This window comes from Elephantulus edwardii, unplaced genomic scaffold (assembly GCF_000299155.1).
Source record: "Elephantulus edwardii isolate Elephantulus edwardi_28Jun2011 unplaced genomic scaffold, EleEdw1.0 scaffold00010, whole genome shotgun sequence".
Lineage (NCBI taxonomy): Eukaryota > Metazoa > Chordata > Mammalia > Macroscelidea > Macroscelididae > Elephantulus > Elephantulus edwardii.
The window spans coordinates 1,951,648-1,964,975 of record NW_006399760.1 but is presented as its reverse complement, the minus strand read 5'-3'; the positions used below and the strand labels follow the sequence as shown (position 1 = coordinate 1,964,975).

General features: G+C 45.7%; 1 protein-coding gene across 1 annotated transcript in view; it reads right to left on the bottom strand.

Annotated features, from left to right (window-relative positions):
• Positions 1–574: 574 nt before the first annotated feature.
• The window catches only part of TMEM163 (transmembrane protein 163), a 337,532-nt gene continuing 324,778 nt past the window's right edge, over positions 575–13,328 (bottom strand). The window contains exons 6-8 of the mRNA XM_006880747.1: positions 7,122–7,233; positions 2,042–2,183; positions 575–635 (exon numbers count right to left, since the gene is read on the bottom strand). Coding sequence (XP_006880809.1) covers positions 575–635; positions 2,042–2,183; positions 7,122–7,233 — 315 coding nt within the window. The remainder of the gene's footprint in view (positions 636–2,041; positions 2,184–7,121; positions 7,234–13,328) is intronic.

The window sequence follows — 13,328 nt, the reverse complement described above, 5'->3', positions numbered from 1 at the left end:
GTGTGTTTGGTTTGTCCATGCAAGGCTCAATCACTAAGAGATTTAAAAATAGAATGGTATCCTTTTGAACAAATCTGTTTAGATTTAGGATTAGTAAAACAGTATGAAACATGTTGCCAGAAATTAGGGAGTGACACACAGATGGCTGTGGGGTGGGAGGCGGGTGGGAGAAGGGAGGATGAGGTGCCTTATGAGACTGGACAAGGAGGCGAGAGGCCCCAGGCCTAGAGGGCTGGTCCCCTCAGCAGCTCTGTTGCAGGCTGAGAGCACCACAGACCACCCTGCCGAGCCAAGAGGCATCCTAGCAATGAGAACACGTTTACTCCAGAAATCCGAAAACATGCCCATTCCATTCCAGCTGGAGAGCATCTCCCCTCCTTCCCCGGGCATCTGACGGCAGCGGTGAGGAACGTAGTGCAGGCTGACCTGTGGGCAGACCTCGTCCCAGGAGGATAAACTTCATGAAAGGGAATTTCTAAAAGAGAGATGATGTCCGGTTCTGTGTTGGCGCGGGCTGCCTGTGTCTTGAGCGTCTTCATGCTCAGGGGGCAGCCAGCTCAGGTGGTGGCCACTGTCACTCAAACATCTCGTAGTGGCGAGTCTGCCTCACTCTTGGCACCATGTCGATGAGGAGTCTGCAGAGAGGAGGACAGACAGGTCACCTCAGCACCTCACCTGACACAGCCCCAGCGCCAGGGTACTAGGGAAATTTGTAAATATAATTCACATAGCTGTGCTGCCATCCCAAAGGCACACAGTTCGAATCAACCAGGTGCTCGATGGGAGAAAGATGGGCAGTCTCCTCCCGTACAATATACTACCGCTGGAAACCTACTGGACAGTCAGCTATGGGCCAGCTCCAACTCAACAGTACACAGTTACAACACAGTACATTCACAAGGTTGTAGTTGAATTTTTGTTCAAATGACTTTTGTAGCTATTGAGCTTGATTTTGCCATGTGGATGGGTGAGGTTATGCCAATAGGTATGTTAGCCTATCCACAAGGGGAGAGGCTAGACTTGCCATTAAATTGAGTGGATCCAGAAGCAGAATTTGAGAATCTCACCACCAGCAAGGAAGCAGCAAGAGAATGCACCATGCCCTTGAGGGCCACAGATTCTTGTGCCAGCCAGACGTGGGCTTATAGGAGCAGTAGCCACAGTAGAGAGCCTAGGAATGCTGCCCCAAGGGGAACGAGGTCAAGATCCTTTCACCCAAATTTTTTATATGCAGGACTAAGGGCTTTCTAACACTGGCCTAAAGCCACACGGCTCAAGGCTGAGGTGCCTGTGAGCACATTTCTGTCCTGACTGATTAGATCGGCTACCAACATGAATTATAGCACTTTGATTTCCTTAATTTTGTTGTGTAGGGAGCTCTGGTGCCCTAATGGTAAAACCTTCGCTGCAATTATGAAGGCACACATTTTGTGGCCACCAGTCACTCCAGTGGGAGAAGGATGGGCAATCTCCTCTGATGCAATTAACTGCCTCTGAAAACCTACCAGAGGGTCTGCTATGGGTCGGATACAACTCAACGGCACACAACAACACCACAATAACAATATGGTTCTCTGTAGTCAGTGAGTTATTGTGACAGATTTTGGACCTAGGAGAGCAGTAAGTTTAGTGTTAGGATGAGCAGAAAAAGGTACAGGAGAGACATGTCTGAATTCATGGACATTGGTTTTGTATGGTTGATGTTACTGATTGGGTCAGTAATCCTTAGTAAAGGTGTTAAGTTATACATGGCCCTCTCCATGCATCCCTTGCTCTTTTTATACCATCACCACTATGTAACTTTAGAACGTTTTTATTACTCCACCAAGAAATGCAGGCCCTGCAGCAGTCAGTCACTGCAACCCCAGACCCTATTCTCTGGCAAGCACTAATCTGCTCTGTTCTCTGGTTCCTGGGGGGCTTATTCTGTCACCCTCTAGCACTGGCGTCACGTCACAGGTATGAGAGGTGACTCTCCCATCCAACGTGTGTCCCTGGGGTGAGCCTCCTCGCTAAAGGAGCGACAGGGGCAAACACTTACTTGACCCCATAGGCAAATATGGTGAGGCCGATGAGCACACCAATGCTTCCGTCCAGGTACCAGACTGCGGCGTTGTGCTTGAATACTTCGGCGCTCAGGAGAATGGAGAAGCCCATGACGCCACCCACAAGGGAATTAAACCCTGTGGAAGAAGCAGGGAGCTTAGCTCAGAGCCAAGTGAACCTGAGAGTCCCCAAGAAAACAGCCAGGAGGCCAGGCAGGCCTGTAAGTTCTGCAGTGTGAGCCAGGGAGGAGCACAGCCTGGCCATGCTCATGGCCAGCCACCACCTCAGACCCTGTTGATGGTCTGCATTGGTTCGATGTCAGCAGAGACTTCCCTACGCTGAGCCCCAGCTTCCATCCTCATGCAGTCTCTGCCCTTCAGAGTGGTCAGCTGCTGTCCAGGTGACCCCTGACTGATGGTGACCCCACTCACAGCAGAGCAGAGCACTGCCCCATGCATCTACAGGACTGTTGTGATGCAAGAGGTTTTCATGCAGCACACAGACCTGCTGACTCCACCAGCCACTCCTTGAAGAAGTGGGGTGGGACAATCTCTTCATGGCCTCTGAGCCTCAATGACAGGTCAGAACCCACCTGGTGGCAGGCAGAAGTGGAAGCTCCATAGACACCTTTTCAGCACCATGAGCCTCTCAGACAGGTGATTTGGGGCTGTGAATACACACCCAGCCCAGGAAATGAACCTGGTCTCCTGGGTAGAAAGTTGACTATCATTCCTGACCAGAGCAGTGCCCACTGGGATGGGGCTTACCTCTCAGATTCCCCCAGATCAAGGGGATCTTACTGTGGGAGCTGGCTACAGAACAGGGATGGAGCCTCTGAGTGCTGCCAACAGTTAGCACACTGGGCCAGAGGTTCAAGTTCACCAGGGACACCTCAGAACAAAGGCCTGGTCATCTACCCCATGAATCCGGTCACTGCATCCCATGGCATGCTGGCCGGCAATGACACACTGTGGTCACCATGAACCAGAGTGGACCTTGTGGAGCTGATTACTAACAAGAAGGGGCCCAGGAGACCACAGTGCCCACCCAATGCTGACCCATCACTCCCCGTTTTCCATCTCTGCTCAGGCAGGAGCGGGCTTGTCACCCTCAGAGGCTTTGAAAGGCTTCAGAGAGGGTGAGGTTACACTGGATGTCCACTAGATGTCCCTCAGCTCCACAAGTCATTGTACTGCTGGCACCAGCAGGTGACTAACTGCCATAGTCTGCTCAGCCAGTGGACCCCAACCCGAGTCCTGCTCCACAGGCTTCAGTGTGTCTACCTCCTCTCCCCTGAGTCACTTCCCACTCCACTCAGCCTCTCTTCTGTCATAATAGAGCCTGACGTGCCTCTGCTTCGGTTCTTGTAAGGCTGCGTAACTGAGTCTCCCTGGACAGGAGCAGCTCTGTCTGCTGGCTGTCCTCAGATTCTAGAGACTTTTCAGCACTAATTGTTCTACATCAAGGACCTCAGCTCACAGCCCCATGACCCACCCTGATGCCATGCCCAGGGCCATGAGTTGCTATCAGGATAAATGCTGCTACCAGCTCAAATAAGCAAAATTAAGGCTGAATCTAACTAGATCAGAGGCTCTGCTGGGCTGCTTTAACAACTAGATCAGAAGCTATGCAATTCTGAGTTTCTGTGGAAAATTTTCATTTTAAAAAAAAGTCTTTTATATACTTAAAGATATCAGAGTGCCTGGGTCCTTTGAACTGAAAGGGACTTAAGAGAGCAGTGAGCCCATTTCAGAGGTTCTGCACTTGCACCCCCACTTCCTGACCCATAGCCACAGCTTCTGCCACATGTCCTCAGAGTCTTCTTCTACTTGGTTTGTAACCCTGATTTCCTGGTTGTTGTTGTTGTTTTTTTATAATGGTGTAGTCTGGAGGGAGTTGCACTTTGAACCCAAAAGGCTGAGAGTTCATATCCACCAGAAATTCAAAGGAAGAAAACAGGCAGTCTCCTCCCATGCCATTCATAGCCTGGATGATCTCCCTGAAGGGTCAGCTATGGGTTCTTCCTGCACCATACACAACCTGGGAGATCTCCCTGGAGGGTCAGCTATGGATCAGTTCCAACTAGACAACAGTAAGTTGGGTTTATGACAACCAAGTCCTTACTGCACCAAGCGCACACACACACACACACACACACACACACCGCCTTTCTCATTGTTGTCAAGCTGATTCCAACCCACAGCGGACCCTACACTAAGTTTCCAGGTCTCCCAGGCTGTAAATCACATGGGAGGAAATTGTTCAGCCTCCCATGGAGAAGTTGGTGGATTTGAACCAGCGGAGAACCTCCACGTGTAAGTTAACAGCACAATTTTCTCCAGATCACACCACCAAGCTCCCTAATGGTAGCCACAGTCCCACAACCAAACTAGACCAGACCTGCGGTGATGTAGAAAGCAAGGAGCCTGGAGCCCACGCCCTATGTCCAGTATCCTGCTGAATCCTGTGCCCAGCAGCTGTACTACTTCCTGCCATCAGGACTCTCAAAAACAAACCCTCAGGAATCAGCCTGTCCCAGTCCACCCTCTGCTTTAGCCCATGCACTTGACCCCTCCCAGTGGGTCTTTGCCACACTTGCTCCCCTCCTGGACAGGAAATACCCACTTAGCCCCTGGTGCATTCTCCCTGCAAGACCACAGGACATGTGCTGGAGTTGCTCATGGGCACCATCAACCCTGATGGGAGGATCTTCTAGGAGCCTATCCTGTTCTGTGGCCACCAAAAGTGTTGGGGGAACTGAGGAGTAATTACAGACTGTGCCCTAATTCTGGGGATCAATGAACAAGGAAACACATGGGAGGCAACTCCATTAGTAGGAGGCTGTAATTACTGCAGCAAATTTTGCTGTCACCTCCCTACCCCAGCAGGGATTATGGGGCACACCCACCCCGGGGAGCAGCTCATAAGTAACAGGCTCAGTGGGGGGACTTCCGAATCTTGCTCTTGGGAACAGGAAAAGAGAGAACTATGAATCAGTTCGGACCTGAGGGAATGGAGCTAACACTCAGCTGAGCAGGTGAGAACTTGAAGTGTCTGAAGCCAGAAGGGGTTAAGAATGGAAGTTCTGTCTCAGAGCTGAGAGAGGGTCTTCTCAGCCCAAGCAGGGGTATGCCAACTCAGAAAGAAAGACCCTGCAAGAGCAGCTGTCAACGACACAGGGCCATCTGAACTGGTAGCTGTCGATGGACCCTGTGAGCTGCTGGCTGAATGAACTCCCTGTAGTGGATCACGGGACATGCTGGGCCTGTCCCACCTGGCATGATGGTGTATCTGGGCCCTAGAGGGGATGGGAGGCCACAGGACCTGTAGTATCACCACCCAGACCTCAGCATACACTATAAAGGCTGAGCACTGGCTGAAAACACTGCTCCCCAAATCCCACCTCAGCCCTGAATCAGAGCCCTCTGTGGGAGGTATGGCATCATCAGCCACTGAATCAGAGCCCTCCTGCAAGGTGGAGGTGAGGCACGTCCTTAAAGGACCCTTGAGCATCCTGGTGCTACCAGCCTTGGGGCATCACAGTATTAGTCCCAGGCTCTCTGACCAAAATTGTTAAAACCCCACTGCTCCCTCTTTGATTGTGACTCATGACAATCCCCACTGCATTTCCAAGGCTCTGATTCTTTTTGGGAGGTGGCTGACATGACTTTTTTCCTTAGAGTAGCTGGTAGATTCAAACTACTGAACTTTTGATTAGCAGCTCAACCCATAACCCCCACACCCCCAACACAGATGATACTCTTCTCAAAGAAACACATCTGTGAGGTCATCCCAACTCCTGGTGAGTCACATACTTCCTGGTAGGTTTGTAGGGTGTCTGTGACAGATTAATCACCAGGCCTTTCTTCCTAAGTGCTTTCACATGGACTCAAGCTTTGACCCTTTTGGATAGCGGTTGATAGTGTTGACTACTCCAGGGAAACATTACTTCCAGGATATTCTCATATGCTGGAATCAACTAGACAGCACTGGCTTGTTAATCCACAAGGATGTTAAGGTCACAAGGCTGGAGGTCTTCCTATCTTCATGAAAGCAGGTCCCTCAGGAGACAGGAAGGGCGCTGGACCAGGGCCAGCTGATTCAGGACAAGGACAGCCACCTAGGGGCCTGCAGATGCTCCCCCTCTTCCCAGACCTGCTAACAGTTCTCCCACTCCTGGGGACTCGTGGATCAGGAGGTGGCCCACGGTGGAGCATGCTTTTCACTTCCTGCCCCTGCCCCCTGTGGACAAAGCCCAGGCTCACACACAGTGGATGGAGTCCACACCACCACACATCTGACTAGCTGAAGGGAAAGCGAGTATGGAGACTTCACAAAGAGAAAGTTTCCAGAATCCAGACCAGAAATGGTCAGGCTAGTGACCATGAAGGACGAAATTCCAGGGATAAAGACATAGGCCTGAGGTAAGACCTTAAACAGGTGCAAGGTGGGCAGTGATGATATATGAGACTCAAAAATAATGAACACTCTGCTGGCATAGTGGGTAAGGAGTTGCAATGCCAACCTAATAGTGGGCAGTTCAACTCCACCAGCTGCTCCATAGTGGAAAGAGATGGGAAGTGTTCCCCTGGGTGATTTTTAGCCTCTGAAAACCCACAGGAGGGTTGACTATGTGTCAGCTACAACCTGAAAGCAATGAGTTTGCTGCAAAGGTTTGTGAGTGTTTGTTTTATTTTAGGAGTGATTTCTGTTCTTTTTTTGAGGGGGGTGGGGTGGGCGAGTTGTAAGAAAAGCAACTCACCAGGAAACAAACTAAACTGACCTCCATCCTGAGTGGATTCTCTCTCACAGATGCCCTCCAGGACAGCAGAACCCAACCCTGAGTAGAATCCCCCTCATACATGTCCTCCAGGATGGCAGGCTGGAAAGCTGTACAGGAGCAGACTACCTCACCTTTCTGTTTGAGAGCCACTGGTGGATTCAAACCACCAACCTTCCAATTAGCAGCCTAATTCTTAATACACAGCTCAGCCAGGGCCCGTTCAAGCAACTGGACAGCATCTTCCTCCACGATGTGCCTGATCCCTGTGGATAAGGCTGTCGCTCTCACTCACCATCCGTTATGAGCGCTCTGCTGGTGAGAACCTTGCCCAGCATAAACTTCAAGACGGCCAGGATGCTGCAAAGGATCCCACTTAAAATAGAGACGCTGAACAGGAAGTCATCCTGGAAGAGAAAATTCCAAATGTCATCACTTTTCCAGTGAACAATGATCTGGTAGCAGAGATCGCACACCACTTTACTTCAAACCAGTTTTGTTCAAAGTACAGTCTAGTAGGCAAGCTACCACCAGGTGGGGTGCACAGGCAGCTTTCGCACCTAACCTGACTGTGCCATGGAGGCCTGGAAACGATGACAAGGACAATCTTAGAAACCCATCACACTTCTCCTTTCCTTTAAAAGATTAGGTGAATTCCTCATTTTTGTGGTAAAATGACTGGCACTCAACAAAAGAGCTGGTCAGAATGTTCAGGGACAAAGTGTCCTCTCTACAATTTCTCATGTAATTCACAAAGCAGTTGACTGAGAATTTTGGAATCCAGAGATTCAACACTGGCCCAGGAACCCTTCATCTCAGAAACAACTCCCACTCATTGCTGTTGGGTTGAAACCAACTCATAGCTGACCCTCCAGCAGGTTTTCAATGGCTGTAAACTGCACGGAAGGAGATTGTCCATCTTTTCCTCAAGGAGCCAGTAGTAGATTTGACCCTTAAGAGTTCAACCTTTGGGTCAGCAGCATGACCCCCTGGGGACTACAGGACCACACTCCCTTCATCGTACTACGTAAATCTACCATGGGGTTAGGTATGGCCAGAGCTACTAAGTATTGTATTTTCCCCTTCAATTTACACAAGACAACCGTGAATTCAAATATAGCTTTCAAGGAGGAGAAAAAATATTTTAAAATACTTCTGTTATTGACGTTATTTTAACACTTCCTCTTAGTTGTTGCCTTACCCTTACAGATGAGTGAGTCACCTGTGCGAAAGTGAGCCTTGCTACCTGCCACAGTGGGGCCCAGGGGCCCAAACTCAAAGAAGCAAGTCTTCTGTTCAGAATTTCCACGTACTCCCCATGGGACACAGCTCCACATTTGCCACCTTTATAAACAAAAGTCAGCACGAATCTGACTAAGCATCATGCATACGTAAAAAAACGGTATTCCATAGCATTTTTCAAATGCTTTGGTTCTGCTTTAGTTCCAGGGAAGCAGGCGGTCTCTTCTCTGTTTCTGGTTCTGGTACAACAAAAATACTACAACTACAACAACAACAAAAATTTCTCAAAGTTGGTTTCTGTTACTGCTCATTTAGATGGTGTTGGTTACAAACTTTCGCAATACCACGTGTTGGAGTAGAACTGCCCCCTGGGGCTTTCCTGGCTGTAGTCTTTAACAAAGGGACCTCTGGTGCCCTGGTGGTATGGAGCTGTGCTGTCAATCTAAAGGCATATGGTTCGAATCCACCTGCTTTTTTTGTAGGAGAAGAATGAGCAAATCTCCACTTGAGTGATTTACAGCCTCTGAAAACCTGGTGGAGGGTCACCTATGAGTCCGGTCTGACTCAAAAACCAATAAGAAGCAAAAATAATTGAAAGAACTGTATAGAGAAGAATCAGTAAAACCAAAACTAGTTGTTTGTAAAGATCATTAATATTGGTAAATCTCTAGGACTTACTGAGAATGGAAAAGTTACAATTATCAGAGAGGTTACATTCCTATAGATCCAACATTAAATAAGGGAGTAATATGCATTCTGGGCAAATAATTTTGGTAACTTAAATGAAATGGACAAATCAAAGGGTCAGTGGTTTGAATTTCTAGGTGCTCTGCAGGTGAGAGGAGGGTCGTTGGCTCCAGGGAAGATTTATAGCCTCTGAAAGCTGATGAAAACTCAACTCCATCAAGCCGACATCAACTCAGTGGCAGGGAGTTTAATCATTTAAAGGGAAGTCAATTCCAAGCAAACTCTTCCACAAAATGATGAAAAAGGAGCAATTCTCAACTCATTCTCTGAAGCTGTGTTACCTAAAACTGAACGTAAAGACATTCTAATAAAAAGGCCACCAGAGTTCCCTAATTAGAGAATTAATTAAAAAAGTAAGTAAAAAGGATCTACATTGTGACCAAGTGATAATTGTCCCAGGAATGCTATATTGACTTACCATATTTGGTTATCAACCAAGTAATTTACGATGCTAATTGATCAAAATATAAAATTCACTTAATCATTGTACTAAATGCAGAATAAGCACTTGACACAACTCTATAACAACTCATGATTTTTCAAACAAAAAGTCCTCTAAGCAGTGTAGGATACAAAGGAGCCTACTTGACCTATTACTAGGTAGCTATGACAAACTGACAGGTAGTATCTAACCACATGAAAGATTCAACACTTTTCACAAGATCAAGGAGGCAAGACAGACCATCACATCTAGTCAATGGGTACAGCAGTCAATACACAGATAAGGCACGATAAATGAAACTGATTATTTGTAGACTATACAAATTTATATTTGCAAAACCTCACTTCACAGGCTGTAGATCTTCAAAGGAGGAGACAGTTCATATTTCTCCTGTAGAGGACCTGGTGGATTCAGACCACTGACCTTGTGGTTAGCGGTGCAATACATAATGCACTACACCAGCAGAGCTCCTTACCCAAATATACTGCTATCGAGTAGATTCCAACTCACTGAGTCTCTACATCAGGTTCTCAAGTCTGTAAATCTTTATGAGAGGAAACTACTCATCTTTCTCCAATGGAGCAAGTGGTGGATTATTCAAACTGTCCTGTGGATTAACATTGTAACACAGAATACTCTATGCCACCAGATCTGTGTGTGTAGACGGGTGTCAGTGCAGAAGGATGCAGTATTAACAGGTGAAAATTAATGTATGTTTCTATACATAAAAGCCCACTGTTGTTGAGTCAAGTCTGATTCGGAGCCACCCTGTGTGTTACGGAGGAGAACTGCTCCACGGATTTGCTCGGCTGTGATCTAAATGGGGTCATTTGTCAGAACAGTCTAACGTACTAGTGAGAAGCAACAGAAAGGTTTCATTTAAATACTATTTATAAAAACACTAAAATATAAAATATGGAGGGAAAGATATAATAAAATACATGCAAGACTTACATATTGGAAAAATACAAAATGTTCCTGAGATAAATGATAAGTACATGGTAAAAGAAACTTTAAGATGTTAGATCTCCCCAAATTGTTCTCATTACAAAGCTATTCCAAACAAAGTCCCAGTAGAGGTTTTGTTTTTAGTAAAAAATAGGAAAACTGAATTTAAAATGTATTGGTGAATACTCAAGACTTGTGTGGATGAAGCAATTCTGAAAAGGAATGGTTCCATGATTTACTACTGCTCGCTTTCTGGGCTTCTTATCAACTCACTGTCTTCAAGACAGTGTTGTACTACCACAGAGGCAGATGTAGAGGCGAACATGACAAGGGAGGGCGCACAGCAGACTCCCTGTGTTCAGTCACTGGTTTTCAACAAAGGCCCAGAAGCAGTCCCATGGAGAACGAAGTCTCTTCTCAACTAAGGTGCTGGAGCAACCAGATATGCATACAGACAAAAATGAACCCTTTTGTTATGCACCAATGAGTCAACTACAACCCATAATAGCCTTACAAACAATGGATCTGAATCTTGGTCTGTCCTGTACCATCCGTATTATTTCTTGAGCTTATTGTTAGAGTTGCTGGTGTCCATCCATCTTATTGAAAACCTTCCTCTTTTTTGCTGTCCCACCATCTTTCAAAGTATTATGTCTTTTTCTAAGGATTGACTTTTCCTAACAACATGCCCAAAACATGTGAGGCAGTTTCACTATTCTTGCCTCTAAGGAACATCCAGGTTGCACTTTCTCCAAGACATAGTTATTGTTCTTTTCAAGGAAATTTTACTTGGAGATGGATTATACACTTAGAAGGGACAGCTAATTCTATAAAACTTCTAGAAGAAAACATAAGAGAAAAACTTTATTATTTTGTGTTATGCAAAGATTTTTAAAAATAGGAAGAAATATGAACCAACAGAATGGGGAATTATCAAACAATATAAGTAATATGTAATAAAAATATTGTTGAAGATCCTTAAAAAATGGTTGGAAGAGTACACTGACAGGGAACTACCAGAAGTTCAAGCTGGTTTTAGAAGAGGCCATGGCACCAGGGATATCATAACTAATGTCAGCTGGATGCTGGCTCAAAGCAGAGAATGTAAAAGAATATCTATTTGTGTTTTATTGACTATACAAAGGCATGTGACTGTGTGGATCATAACAAACTATGTCTAACATTAAGAAGAAGAGGAATCCCAGAATGCTTAATTATGCTCATACAGAATTTATACCTAGACCAACAAGCTCTTGTCTGAATTGAGCAAGGGAACATTGCATGGTGTAAAATCAGGAAGGGTGTGCATCAAGGAGGTATCCTTTCTCCAGACCTATTAAATCTGTACGCTGAGCAAATAATTCACAAAGCCGTACACTATGAAGAATGTGGCATCAGGATCAGAGGAAGACACATCAACCACTTGTGTTACACAGATGACACAACTTTGCTTGCTGAAGATGGGAAGGATACGAAATGCTGAAGAAGATCAAGGACTACACTCTTCAGTATGGATTACATCTCAACAGCACAAAGACAAAGATCCTCACCACAGGCCCAACAGTCAACATTATGATAGATAAGAAAGGACTGAAGCTGTCAATGGTTTTACCTTGGTTGGATTAACAATCAGTATCTTTGGTATCAGCAGTCAGAAAATCAGGATACATATTGCATTGGGAAAGTCCACCCTCAGGGACTTTTCCAAAATGCTGAAGAGCAATGGTGTCAGTTGCAGAACTAAGGTGCACCTAATTTGGGCCACAGTCTTCTCAATCACTAGCTATGCATCAGAGAGCTAGACAAAGAACAGGAATGACAGAAGAAGAACTGCTTCTTTTGAGTGATGGTATTGAATACTGAGTACTGAGTATCTCATTGGCTGTCAAAAGCACAAACAAGTATGTCTAGGCAAAAGTGCAGCAAGAGTACTCTTCATCTTTCATACTTTTGACATGTAGCGAGGTGAAGTTATTCCCTGGAAAGGGACATTATGCTTGGAAAGACTGAGGGTCAGGGATGAAGACCCTCAATGAGATGGATTGACATGGTGACTTCAGCAACGGGTTAGAGTGTGTCAGAGATGATGAGGCTGGCACAGGATAGGGCAAGGTTCGGGTCAGCTGTTCACAGAGCTGCTGTAAGTAGTACCAGACTCAATGGCACCTAACAACAAAATTTTAAAAAATATAGTATTCCAACATCACAACCAGATAAATGTAAACAACCCAATCGCAAGCTGGACACAGGATATAAACAGACACTTCACCAAAAAAGACATTCAGATGACAAACACACACATGAAAAAAATGTTCAAAATTCCTAGCTCTAAAAGAGATGCAAATTGAAGCAACTATGAGATATCATCTCACCCCAGTAAGAATAGCAAAGTTCAACAGAGCAGCAAACAACAAATGATGGCAAGATTGTGAAGAAACCAGAACCCTTATTCACTGCTGGTGAGAGTGTAAAACGCTGCAACCACTCTGGAAGGCAGTATGGCACTTTGTAAAAAAATTAGAAATAGAAATACCATTTGACACAGTAATTTCATTACTGGGAATATATCCTAAAGAAAAGGGACTTATATCTAGAATTTATAAAATACTTGAGCACCACAACAAGATAAAGGTAAATAACCCAATAGAAAAATGGGCACAGGATATGAACAGACACTTCACCAAAGAAGACATTCAGATGGCCGACAAGCACATGAAAGAAATGTTCAAAATTCCTAGCTCTAAGAGAGATGAAAATCAAAATAACCATGAGATATCATCTCACCCCAGTCAGAATAGCAAAATTTAACATATCAACAAGCTACAAATGCTGGCGAGGTTGTGGAGAAACTGGAACTCTTATTCACTGTTGGTGGGAGTGTAAAATGGTGCAACCACTGTGGATGGCAGTATGGCGCTTTCTCAAAAAGTTGCAAATAGAGATACCATTTGACCCAGCAATTCCACTACTAAGAATATACCCCAAAGAGACCATAAATGACATCCAAGCAGATATATGCACACCCATGTTTATCGCGGCTTTGTTCACAATAGCAAGGAGTTGGAAACAACCCAGGTGTCCATCAACAAACAAATGGATAGAGAAGCTGTGGTATATTCACAC